Genomic DNA, 14,056 nt, shown 5'->3' on the forward strand with positions numbered 1-14,056 from the left:
GTTGCTTTTGGAACAGTTTGCTTTTGAGTTTAACTTCTTTTGGGGCTCTGCTTTTGGCATCCCTTGTAAGAATAAATAAATCCCCAAGGGCCTCACTTCTCAGAGCATCTGGATGCAGAGTCTGAGAGTGGAGGACCTTGCGGGAGTTGTACTTTGCTCTAAGATCAATATAAAAGAAATACCGAAAGGGGCGCCAGTCTTTGGAGCCAATCTCTCTGGCCACGAAACTACGCCGCGCCCCCTTGACCAAATTGAATTGTGATTTTAAAGTTGTGAAGTATTTTAAGTGGATCTCTCTCGTGTTGCGACAGAATCTAGACTTGGCGTGCATAGAGCATCATGCATGTGCTTTTCTCAAAGCACAATGGCCCTACTAAAGAGCAGACAAATCACTTGGACACAATTTTGAAAATTGTTATTGAAGAATCTTTGTGTCTCGACCCCGGACTTCTTAGCCACTGCCACCCTTACGTTATCGCCCATCGTGTGCACTCCCATCATCATCATTCTGTCTTACAGGGCATAAAGCCATTAAGAATCCCACATTACACATACGTACTCATGAAGAATCTGATGGAGATAACACCTCTCAATGGGAAGGCAAAGGAAAGTTGAAATCCGGTGCGGGAACTGAAGAAAAGAGTGAAGATTTGGGCAACTTCTTTTTGGTAAAGTTTGCCAAAGCAAAATACAAGTGTCCACTGCAAGTTGACATGGGTGTGAAAAGATTGATGAAGTACTCCAGAGACCCGAGATTTGTGAAACACCTGAAAACTACCTGATTGATGAGATTCACTCAAGATGACGTGAGGCCATTGATTCTCTTCTTAGGACGAGACGAAAGCTGAAAGGACAGACGAGTGCAAAAAAATGGAAGCTTTACTCATAGGAAGAGCTGGAACAGAACTGTTGACCAGAAGATGAACTCGATACTGGAAAGGACACTGAAAGAGATACTGATGTACTGACAATCTAGTTGTTTGTGGCAGATAACCAGAAATAGGAGCGAGGAACTCGCATCTGTATGGATGGGGAAGCATGGAGCTAGACATCCACTCTTTTGCAAACGAGGTGAGCCAACTCCTTGCCTATTTTGCAAGTGAAATAAAGGATGAGATGGTGAGATCGAGAGCGATGATAGCCAAGGAATGAATCGGATATCCTTTCAATTCAAGATAACAATGATGAATTTGAATGATGTATGTTGAATGATTCTAGTGCATCAAGATTCCCATATGAATGAGATGACTAGATGTTGTGGGGTGAGCGCATCAAGAGTTCTTGTCGGATGAGATGGCTACACAGGGATCTAGGTGCATCAAGACTTTTGGACGGATGAAATGACTAGATGATTGAGACAATGTGTTCAGTATGAACTAGGTGTGCGAATGAAGAACTTTGAAATAGGAAATTTCAAAAATGAATTTGATTTATGTATGACATTAATGTTCTCTCAAAGAACTTGCTAGTTGTGTGCAGATAACATGTGAAGTCGATGATGATGAATGCACTGGGGAGCAATGACTGCTCAGAATGAATCCGATAAGTATCATGAATTTTGAATGAAACTGATAGAACCTGCTATTTGTGAACAGATAACAAGATTAAGAATGAGATGATGATGATTTTGGAGCAGTGATAGCTCCGGAATGAATTTGATAACGAATCATGAATCAAGACTGATTCAATGGAATGAATGACTGGACCACTCTGTTAATTATGAACTTAGTGATGGATTGGGATCCCCGAAAATGATTCTTGCACACGACAGTGCTTGACGCGAATGATTCTCGCACACGGCAGTTCTTGAGGCGAAAGATTTCTTGCACACGACACTACTTGAGGCGAATGATTCTTGCACACGATAGTGCTTGAGCTGAATGACTACTTGCACACGACAGTGCTTAAATCAAAAATCTCTATAGACATGATCGCAATACGGGATTAGTTAACCCGATATCAGTGAGGTCCGGAATGGATCTAGATCTGGTTACTAAATACATTGCTGGTAGTCATGGTCTGAGATTTGGAATGAATGTTTCTGTGATTGATTGTCATGTGATGTCATGTGCAATGATGTGACTGTCGTCTTGATACTTAGGATCAGTGTCTCTACTGAATTGGTTTATGGCCTATGTCTGCTTTGCAAGCGTAATCGAGCGTGATTACAATTCTTTCAAGAGGGGGGTATGCCACAAATTGATGATGTGGTAGTATTGCCCGAACACACACACACCAAGGCACACTAATGACATGGCAAACTGTACGGACTACCCGAAAACTGCACTGATTGGCTGATGATATGGCACTTGTATGGACGCACACAATTCGCACTAACATGCTAACGTGGCAACTGTACGAAATTTCATAATTTGCACTGATGACTGGCAGTTTTTCAAGACCAGTTGCTTTTGGAACAGTTTCCTTTTTTGAGATTAAATGCTTTTGGGGCTCTGCTTTTGGGCATCCCTTGTAAGAATAAAAGATCCCTAAGGGCCTCACTTCTCAGAGCATTTGGACACAGAGTCTGAGAGCGAGGACCCTGCGGGAGTTGTACTTTGCTCAAAGGTAAATATAAAAGAAATACCGAAAGGGGCGCCAGTTTTTTAGGCCAATCTCTCTGAGCAAGGAACTACGCCAGGCTGTGTCGACTAAATTGAACTATGATTTTAGAGTTGTGAAGTATTTTAAGTGAATCTCTCTCATTACGACAGATTTTGGACTTATGTCACAAAGAGATGACGTGGTAAGACCACCTGGACTGATGACATGGCTTGTGTCACAAACTGCTGACGTGTCAAGTCAGTGAAAAACAGAGCCAACCTTCAGATCACGGCTGAGGGGCCTAATCCCTAAGAAGAGCAAGCAACAGCAGCAGAAGAAGAAGTCCTACCAACTTATGGGACCTCGTCCGATGGGGCTTAAGAGACATAAAGGAATTAAAATAAAGCAGGACCCCTACACACACACACAAAGGCTTGTGCAGCATCTGTTGATGTGACAGCCGTATGAATGCTCCGGATTTTTTGTTGATTGATGACGTGGAAAACTGTACGGAATTTCGTGCACTAACTACTGACGTGGCAGTTGTATGCATTTTCGTGATTTACGCTTGTAGATTTTGGGCATTGCTTTTGGACCAGATGCTTTTGAGTTTGAAGGCTTTTCATGTAAACTGCTTTTGGGCCTAGGGCCTTTAAATAGGAGGCCATGGGCTCATTCTTTGGCATCCTTCCTAGAGAAGGTGCAAAGTTTGGACTACCAGCTTGTACTTCGATGATGCAATATAAAGAAATACCAAAAGGGGCACCAAGGTTTGTAGCCAATACTCTCTGGGGTGGAATTCCACCACTCCGTGTCGCATGTCATCTCTCTCTCATAGTTCAGTTGTTATTGAAGTGCTATAAGTCTGTTCAATGTATTCTTTTCTATTGGCACATGGTACCTGTCTTGTGACAATGGTATCAGAGCACACCGGCCCTACAAAAGAACAAACAAAGAAAACCAGAGACTACTGGAATTTTATGCCAAGTATTGGGCCTCGACCCCGGACTTCTTAGCGACTCCACCCTTACTTCATCACGCATCAGGCACGCTCCCATCTTCACCGCTCATGTCTTACACGGCATAAGCCAAAAAGATCACTTCCAAGAGAAGGATCCAAGATTTGTTTTGCGTCACTATTTTTTTCAAAAGCAGTTCCATGCAGATGTAGAAGTCTATAGCTACCAAGCCACACACTCCAAGGACTTGGAAAGCTTTCAAGAAAAAAAATTCCCGAAGTTATATGGTTTCTGACATCTTCCTTCGGAGTGCAACTTCTAGTAGAGTGGGGTATCTTAAAATGCTTGCCACAGAAACCCTAGCAGATTACAACTTGCAAGTCTTTGGACATCTCTCACCAGGTGTCTATTCTCAAGCTGATAACCTTGGAGGTCCAGTGTGATTGGTATGTCTTCGGACTACCATCGCCGCCAAAGGAACACTGTCTATCCGAGAGCTGACGAACCATGTTGTGGTCCGCTATGACCTTATGGAAAGAACCTAACCCTAATTTTTGGTGCAGGTTTCAGGAGGGAAAGTCAACGACTTTTCGAGCTCGATTGATGTCGAGACTGCTTTTTAAGTTTGAGTTTTGCTTGAGAACTTCTTTGGTGATCGTGTTTGAAATAGATGGTATCTATTTTAAACCTGTCTTGGTGCCACGACTTGAACTGTTTGACTCTGGTTTTAATACTGGTTTCATTAATTGGTGATTTTACTCGTAGGTGGAGAAGTGAGAAATATTGTTTTCGTATTGTTTGAGCCTCGGAACGACGTAGGCCAATGCCTAGGGAGCGTTCCGTTGTATGTTTGAAAACCTCGGAATGACGCAGACCAATGCCTAGGGAGCGTTTCGTTGTATGTTTGAAAACCTCGGAATAACGTAGGTCGATGCTTGGGGAACGTTTCATTGTATGTTTGAAAACCTCAAAACGACGCAGGCCGATGTCCGGGGAGCGTTCCATTGTATGCTAGAAAACCTCTGAACGGTGCAGGCCGGTGTGCCTGGGAAGCATTTGGTTGTATGCTTGAACCTCCAAGTGATGCAGACCGCGGTCTAGGGAGCGTTTGGTTGTACAGTCCTCTGAGCTCATTGCGTGGACCTTTTTAGGTTATTTGCGGAGAGAGTGACAAGGTAGTCGTTGAGTAGCTTCATACAACAGACCGTTTGTCTCAGGGGAGTGCTCACCAGCGTTGTTTGTTGTGTCTTGTAACATACATATATGAGCATTCGTGCTGCATTGTCATGTGCCAACCACTGAATATTTCTAATTGGATGAGATTGCGTGGGTATGTAATTTTAGTGCACAAGACACCCGTGGAAGATCACTGCAGTCTTGGTGTGATGTCCAATTTTAATACGTCAGAATATCAAGAGTTCGGATCTAGACGAAAGGAGAAGCCAACTCCTTGATCAAAAGAGCCGAAAGGAGAAGCCAACTCCTTAACAAAAAAAAAGAGCAACTGATTGTCCCTCAAATTGTCCCTCGAAAATTTTTGAGCTAACTTGAGTTGTTTTGCAATATGTTGTAGTCGCGAACGATTACTCTCTTTCAAGAAAGGGGGATGTCACAAATTGCTGACGTGTCAAGTCAATGAAGAACAGAGCCAACCTTCAAATCACGGTCGAGGGACCTAAACCGTAAGAAAGGCAAGCAATAGCACAAGAAGAAGTCCTACCAACTTATGGGACCCATTCGATGGGGCCCAAGAGACATAAAGGAATTAAAATAAAGCAGGACCCACACACACACACACACACACACAAAGGCTTGCACAACAGCTGATGATGGCAGTCGTACGGATGCTCCGGATTTTATGTTGACTGATGACGTGACATACTATACGGATTTTCCTGTTTTGCGCTGACTGTTGATGTGACAATTGTATGGATTTCCGTGATTTACACTGGCAACTTTTGGGCATTGCTTTTGGACCAAATGCTTTTGAGTTTGAAGGCTTTTCATGTGAACTACTTTTGGGGCCTAGGGCCTTTAAATATGAGGCCATGGGCTCATTCTCTTGCATGCTTCCTGGAGAAGATGCACAGTCTAGAGTACCAGCTTGTACTTTGATGATGCAATATAAAGAAATACAGAAAGGGACACCAAGGTTTGGGGCCAATACTCTCTCGGGTGGAATTCTACTACTCCATGTCACGTGTTGTCTCTCTCTCTCTCTCTCAAATCATTTGTTATTGAAGTGCTAAAAGTCTGTTCAATCTGTTCTTTTCTATTGACATGTGGTGCCCATCTTGTGACAACTTGACCACTCATGGACATGGTAGACAATATAGATGATGATGTGGCAAACAGTACGGATTTTTGTCATATGCGTTGACATGCTGACGCGGTAGACAATACGGATTTCCGCATTTTGCACTGACAGGTGCTCACGTGGTAGCTTGTATGAAAATCGGCTTTTTGTGCAGAAAGCTTTTACTGGCAAATTTTTGACCAGTTGCTTTCGGAACAGTTTTCTTTTGAGTTTAACTGCTTTTGGGGCTCTACTTTTGGCATCCCTTGTAAGAATAATTAAGGCCCAAGGGCCTCACTTCTCAGAGTATCTGGACGCAGAGTCTGAGAGCGGAGGTTCCCGACGGGAGCTGTACTTTGCTCAAAGGTTAATATAAAAAGAAATACCGAAAGGGGCGCCAGTCTTTGAGGCCAATCTCTCTTGGCACGGAACTATGCCGGGCCGGGTCAACTCTTGAATTGTGAAATGAATCTCTCTCGTGTCACGATAGATTCTACACTTGGGGTGCCCAAGCCTGTTACAGTGGTATCACACCATCAGGCGTGTGATTTTCTCAAAGCATACCGGTCCTATCAAAGAGCAGACAGGGCACTTGGACACTTTAGAGATTGTTATTGAGGAATCTGTATGTCCCAACCTCGGACTTATCAGTGACTCCCACCCTTACTTCATCGCGCATCGAGTGCGCTCCCGTCTTCGTCGCTCTGTCTTACAAGGCATAAAGCCATTAAGTGTCCTAGACTACATATGGGTTCTCGTGAAAAATCTGATGAAGATAATACCTCTCAACAGGAAGGCAAAGAAAAGTTAAAATCCGGTGCGGGAGCTGAAGGAAAGAATGAAGATTTGGATTGACACATGTGTGAAAAGATTGATGAAGTACTCTAGAGACCCGAGATTTGCGAAACACCTGAAGATTACCTGATTGATGAGATTCACTCTAGGTGGCGTGAGGCCATTAATTCTCCTCTCAGGGCGAGATGAAAACTAAAAGGACAAACGAGTGCAGAAAAGCGAAAGCTTTACTCGCAAGAAGAGCTAGACAGAGCTGTTGACAAGAAGATGAACCAAATACTAGAAAGGACATTAAAAGAGATTTGTTGTGCTAAACATCTAGTTGTTTGTTAACATATAACCGGAAATAGGAGCGAGGAACTCGCTTCTGTATGGATTGAAAAGCATGGAGCTAGACATCCACTCTTTTGCAACGAGGTGAGCCATTTCCTTGCCTGCTTTGCAAGTTCAATATGAACTAAGTGTGTGAATGAAGAACTTTGAAACATGAATTTCCCAAGGTAAATCTCGTTTATATATGAGATAAAATTAATGTTGTATGGAATAACTTGCTAGTTGTGTATAGATAATAGGTGAAGTTGATGATGATGAATGCACTTGGGAGCAATGACCGCTCCAGAATGAATCCTATAAGTATCATGAATTTTGAATGAAATCAATGTGATATGGAAGAACCTGCTATTTGCGAACAGAGAACAAGATATATTATAAAAATTCAAAAAAAAAAAGACAGAGAGAAAGAAAGAATGGATAAGATGATGATGACTTTGGAGCAGTGATAGCTCTCGAATGAACTTGAACTTGAAAGAGAGCCCAAAACAGTATTGACTTTTCAAGATGAAAGAGAAAGGTAAAGTGAACGGTGGATCTTAGATAAAAACCATTTGGCATTGAATGCAAAATGGATGGAGGAGGAGAACAACCTAGCAAATACTCCTCATATTTGGAACTTTACCTCGACGCTTTTGGTCTAGTAGTGGCTATTCCAAGAGTCCCCACAGATCAACGGGTTGAATCTAGTGCCGGCGGGACTGCACAAGAGGGGAGTTACTCCACTCCTTTGTCACAAACTACTTGGATGGAATAAAGTCGCTGATTTTTTTTGGTTTCAGGGATACTGATGGGCTAACAGTATTTTGCTGAATGACTTTATGAGAGAAGTACTTCGACTTGGGATCCCCGAAAATGATTACTCGCACACGACAGTGCTTGAGTCGAAAATCTCTATAGACATGACCGCAATATGGGATTAGTTAACCCGACATCAATGAGGTCCAGAATGGATCTAGATGTGGTTAAATACGTTGCTGTCAGTCATGGTCTGAAATTTGAAATGAATTTTTATGTGATTGATTTGTCATGTGATGTCCTGTGATGTCATGTGCAGTGATGTGACTGTCATCTTTGTACAAGCATTAGAGGTGTCGTGTCTAGTGCGTCGGTACTTAGAGTCAGTGTCTACTGAACTGGTTTATGGCCTCTATTTGTTTTGCAGGCGTAATCGAGGGCAATTACAATTCTTTCAAGAGGGAGGTATGTCACAAAGTGATGACGTGGCAAGACCACCCGGACTGATGACATGGCTTGACCACTCGTAGACATGGCAAACAATACGAATGATGATGTGGCAGACAGTACGGATTTTTGTCATCTACGCTGACATGCTGATGTGGCAAACAATACGGATTTCCGCATTTAGCGCTGACAGGTGCTCATGTGGTAGCCTATACGAAAATCCGCTTTTTGTGCAGAGAGCTTTTACTGGCATATTTTTGACCAATTGCTTTTGGAACAGTTTTCTTCTGAGTTTAAGTGCTTTCGGGGCTCTACTTTTGCCATCCCTTGTAAGAATAATTAAGCCCCAAGGGCCTCACTTCTCATAGCATCTGGACGCAAAGTCTGAGAGCGAAGGTTCCCGACAGGAGTTGTACTTTGCTCAAAGATTAATATAAAAAGAAATACCGAAAGGGGCGCCAATCTTTAGAGCCAATCTCTCTTGGCACGGAACTACGCCGGGCCGTGTCGACCCTTGAATTGTGAAGTATTTTGAAGTGAATCTCTCTAGTGTCGCAATAGATTCTAGAGTTGGGGTGCCCAAGCCTGCTGAGTTGGGGTGCCCAAGCTTGCTACACATTTTAATCAATAGGGAATTGGGATAATTGATTTACCTCTAGGTGACAAAAAGGTTATTCCAATGTCCACTTCTTAGTGTGAGAGAGAGAGAGAGAGAGAGAGAGAGAGAGAGAGGATTATGATGGTGTGAAATGAATAAAGTTGGAAATTATCGTCACAGAGTCTTTTCTCATTGTGTTGTTCCTTATTAAGATTGGACAAAGAAAAAAAAGGGTTACTCTTGTTGCACCTTTAATTCTTTGTAAAGGAATATTCAGATTTTTCATACCCAAAATGACCAGCATCTATTTGCATACACATACAGAGAATGTTCAATTTGTGTATTTAAGCTTTTGTATGGTAGTTAGTGTATGTCTTGTTCTGTGGACCAAGCATCCATCAAGATCGAACATAGCTCATTGATTGAATTACCAAGCCAGTCGTTTGGTATCTCCATGTGGCTTGCCTCCTGTATCGATTGGATTAATTCCCTTTTTACATTACTCAAAATGTCTAAGTTGTTAGCTCCCATATCCATCACCAGGTCTGCCACCTGATAACAGAACACATGCTCTTGTTAGTAGAAAGCAGAGAATTCTGTTAGCTGTGTGTTTTGAGTGTTCAGGTTTGTAACTATTAGTGAGACGCATTCGCATTTTCACATATATAAAAGCTGTGAACTCAAGCTGTTCCCCAAGAAGAAGCAATGCAGCAAGTCTCGCCCATGCTATAAAATGCAATACAGCACATACAGATACGTTTCTTCTTTCTTCTTTCTCTAAGAGCTCAAACGAACAGAACTGCTGCGTCAGTAATGACCAGAAGACAGCAAGGGTGCCACCACAGTAATTGTTGTTATAGTTGCCTCACAATAACAATACAATACTATAGTGTACAATGCAGTGCGGCGTATTCACCATACACTGATGATATCGTTGATCCACATTGCAGGCAATAGCTTGCAAATCAAGAAATCATGATCCATCATCAATGTCACTTGGACATTACCACATCAGCCTGAAGCAACCTCTATCTCTCAGCAGCCACTGTGGTGGTCACCAAATACAGTAGTTTGTTTGTTGTTTGGCCTTCCGTGTTTGTGTACTCGCAAGTATAATACTAAGATGAGGAAAGAGCTCAAAAGCGCTAAGAGTGAGTGCCAGCCCACCCTCAAATGATCTGTAAAACCAGCAAAAAACTGTCACTCTCGCTGCCAATGGCTTGTACAAGCATAAACCATATGACCACAGAGTACAAGCCATTCGTACAAATGCCTCATAGACCGCACAAGGGCAATCATGCTTGTTGTGATACATGTCAACTATGATTTTCCGACTAGGCCGTTAGTATGAGAGACGAGACTCACACCTCATCACAGAAGAAGCACCACTTCCTGGGTGGAGATGAATAGGACGCCCATCTTTGAGGTTTCCAACCCAACCGTCCACCCATCCCCCTCATTCCAACACTGCCCCCTTGTTTTGAACCCGTCTTGTGTAACTGAGCTTGGGGCAAAGTGAAAGATCAAGAAGCCCTGATTTCCTTTGATGGAGGAGCCAAGGCCAACTTCATTTCACCTGAATTGGTGGCGCGGAGCTCGAGATTACACCCGATCGGATGAAGCCACAAGCAAAGGCAGTTCTAGCGGCACTCGGCAGGGACGTGGCCATTACACCTATCATTGTCAAACTTCGGTTGCATTGTCAGGGGTATTTGGGGCACGAGGACTTCTACATAATGCCCTTGGAAGGGTGGGATGTCCTCCTGGGAGTCCCTTGGTACCATAAGAACAACGCCGTGGTCGATTATCGGGCGAAGAAAGCGACATTGACTACTGAAAAGGGCCGAAACATTATACTTGATGTGAAACTAAAGGGCAAGTCTGTCCCTATTGTATCGGCTTCGGCCGTTTCAAAATTAATGAAATCCAGTCTGTTTGTTTACTCGATCTTTTTGAAAGAGTTGAATGATGAACATAGGACAGTTATGTCTAAACTTGATAAAGAACGCCAAGATTTTCTCCACACTCATGCCGATTGCTTTTCTGAGGGCCTGGCAGGCGAGTTGCCACCAGCTCGTCCTGAGGATCATACCATTGATCTGATGCCTTTTGGCCTTACCAATGCTCCAACGACCTTTAACCGAATGATGGACAAGATTTTCAAAGAGTACAAATCTTTTGTTGGCACTTTCTTTGATGACATTATTGTCTTCTCCAAGGATGAGGCAGAACATAGAGAACATCTGCTACAGGTCTTTCAGGCATTGTGAGATCACAAGTTGGTGATCAATGCAAAGAAAAGTAAATTTTTCTTATCAGAGATACACTTTTTGGGACACATTGTCTCAGCAGAGCAGGAGTGCAGATGGACCCGGCCAAGATTGAGACTATACGTGATTGGCCTGATTTGAAGAATATCCATGAAGTTAGAAGCTTCTTGGGCTTATGTTCTTACTACCGGCGGTTCATTAGAAAATTTGCAGAGATTGCTTCCTCTTTGCATATCTTGGCACAGAAAGGAGTCCCTTTCTCGTGGGGACCCACAGAGGTGACTGCCTTTCAGACATTGAAAGAGAAATTGACTATAGGACCAGTTTTGACTTTGCCAGATTTACAGAAGTCATTCAAGTATATTGTGATCCTTGTGGTCGTAGTCTGGGTACGGTCTTAATGCAAGAAGGTCATGTCATTGCCTATGAGAGCCGATTGTTTTCAAGGCCGGAACTGACAGCACAGATATATGAGAAAGAGCTTTTGCCGGTTATCCATGCTCTTACTCACTGGCGATATTACCTACTTGAAGCTGATTTTACGGTCTTCACAGATCATTAGAGTTTACGCTACTTCTTGCCACAGAAGCAGCTATCGGAAAAGCAGATGCGGCGAGCAAACATCTTGTCACAATTTCACTTCCAGATTTGTCCATGTACAGGGACAGAAGAACTTGGTGGCATCTGCTTTGTCCCGGAAGCCGTTGGTCTTGGCTATTTCCGCGATACATCATAGAAGCTTCGAGGATATGGTCAATTAGTACGCCACAGATCCAGATTTTGCAGATGTATTCGGTCGAATACAGAATGGGGAGGTAGTAGCGGGATATTCTATTCGGGATGGCTACTTGATGAAGAAAACGATGTTGTGCATTACACAACCGTTGAGGGAAAAGGTTCTAACCGAATGCCACAGTCACCATTTACGGGTCACCGCAGCATTGATACCACCTTGAAAGGTGTGGAGTGATACTTCTTTTGGTCGAGACTCAAGAAGGACGTGGACGATTTTGTACGCAGTTGCTTGGTATGCCAAAAGGTCAAGTTTGACAGGCATAAGCACAAGGATTGTTACAACCTTTACCCATTCCCACCCGCCCCTAAGAAAGTATTGCAATGGATTTCATTTTTTATCTCTCGAAGACACAGAGTGGGCACGATGGTATCTGGACTGTCATTAACAGATTTAGCAAGCAAGTTCATTTCATTCCAGTGAGGAAAACAGTCAAGCCGGATCACTTATCGAGACTGTTCATTGCCCAGATATTCAGATTACATGGCATGCCTGAGACAATTGTCTCCGATAGAGATCCCCATTTCACGAGTTTGTTTTGGAAGGCTATTTGGGAGAACATTGGCACACGGTTGAAGTTCTCGTCATCTTTTCACCCGCAGACAGATAGGCAATCTGAGATTGCAAATTCAATCGTACTGGATTTGTTGAAGTCTTACATTTCGGACAAAAAGACTCAATGGGAAAGGTTTTTACCTTTGGTGGGATTTGCCTACAATAACACGATTCACTCTTCGACGGGGAAGGCGCCATTTAAGATTATTGAAGGTGCTCCAAAGGTTCCACCCTTCTTAAACACGAAAGATAAGATTTTTGAAGCCGACCAGTACACGAGGGACTTGGACACTGCTTTTTCCAAGGTCCGGGAGGCTTTAGAAAAATCTCAGGAAAGACACAAAAAGGCTGCAGATTGACACCGTCGCGATTTGAAATTTAAAGGAGAACGATTGGGTGCTCTTACGTTTTGAGAAGGCACGCTTGAGAAAGAAAAAGGGAAAGGAGCGGCTTTTTCAAAGCTTAGCATTAGATACTATGGACCTTTCCAGATAAAAGAAAAGATAAATGATGTCTCCTTTAGACTGAAGCTGCCCGATACTTGGAGAATTCACAATGCTTTTAATGTGAGTCTCTTGAAGCCTTTTAAAGGTGATGTGCACGATGATGGGGAGCCAGATGAGCAACCCGAAGTGGAGGAAATCCAGAAGATACTCGTTCCAGAACAGATACTGGCACATAAAGATAGATTAAAGGTAAAGCGATAATGGTTAAATTCAAGAACTATCCCGCATTGGATGCACAGTGAATGGAGGAGGAGGACCTAGCAGATACTCCTCAGATTCTTTACCTTGAAGCATTTGGTTTAGCATAGTCTACTCCGATAGAACCCCGATTTCAACATGGGCGAATCTAGTGCAACGGATATGCACAAGAGGGGAGACACTCCACTCCTTTGTCGATAGATTGCCCCGATACTTGGATTTGATATAAAGTCACTGATGTCCCTTGGGGTTTCAAGGATACTGCTGAGCTGACAGTATTCTGTTGTTTGACTTTATGAACTGGAATTCCCAATAATGAAAATGATACTAATTTGTACTTGTTTAAGTGCAGGAACTAATAGACGAAATGACTGCAGCATTTTGGTCTCATAAATCTCTATAGACATGATTGCAATATGGATTAGTCACTCGGGCATCTGTGAGGTCCCGACTGGATCTAGATGCGATTGCTAAATACGTTGCCGATTAATCATGGTCTGAGATTTGGAATGATTTTTGGAAGTGATTTATCATGTGATGTCCTGTGATGTCCAGTGATGTCCTGTGATGTGACTGTCGATTGGTACATGTGCTAGATGTGTTGTTCCTAGTGCGTCGGTACTAACAGTCAGTGTCTGCTAAGACAGTTTATGGCCTTTGTCTGTTTTGCAAGTGTAATCGAGGGCGATTCCAATGCTTTCAAGAGGGGGATATGTCACAAATGGGTGATGTGGTAGACACACTCACAGAGTGGGACACCAGACCTGAACACACACAAACAGACTGGCGGCAGTGACACGTGGCAGCTTGTCACGTACACATCTAACCCTATGTGCATGTGGACAAGCTACTTCATGACAAGGGTTCGTTCAGTCTAGCCTAGGAAGTGTTCTGGCACCTTTGTGAGTCTGTTCGCAGACCGTGCATACCTAGGCACTTAGAGTAGATGCATATCCTCTGGCTGCACACAGCATGATCATCAGCATTACCATCAGATTCCGTCAGAAGCATTTTACAGTGCAGAAAA

At 43.2% G+C, this 14,056-nt stretch overlaps 1 protein-coding gene across 2 annotated transcripts in view; it reads right to left on the reverse strand.

Annotated features, from left to right (window-relative positions):
• Positions 1 to 8,889: 8,889 nt before the first annotated feature.
• LOC147463927 (microtubule-associated protein TORTIFOLIA1-like) overlaps positions 8,890 to 14,056 on the reverse strand; it is a 29,043-nt gene continuing 23,876 nt past the window's right edge. The window contains exon 5 of one of the 2 annotated variants that reach the window (XM_086491981.1): positions 8,890 to 9,259. In XM_086491981.1, the coding sequence (XP_086348107.1) occupies positions 9,071 to 9,259 (189 nt within the window). In that variant the 3' untranslated portion in view covers positions 8,890 to 9,070. Of the gene's footprint in view, positions 9,260 to 9,408; positions 9,886 to 14,056 lie in introns of those variants that run through there. The other variant, XM_086491986.1, reaches the window with a different exon arrangement.

The sequence above is a fragment of the Adiantum capillus-veneris genome, chromosome 2 (genome assembly GCF_014529385.1).
Source record: "Adiantum capillus-veneris isolate H3 chromosome 2, ASM1452938v2, whole genome shotgun sequence".
In the NCBI taxonomy this organism is placed as follows: Eukaryota; Viridiplantae; Streptophyta; class Polypodiopsida; order Polypodiales; family Pteridaceae; genus Adiantum; species Adiantum capillus-veneris.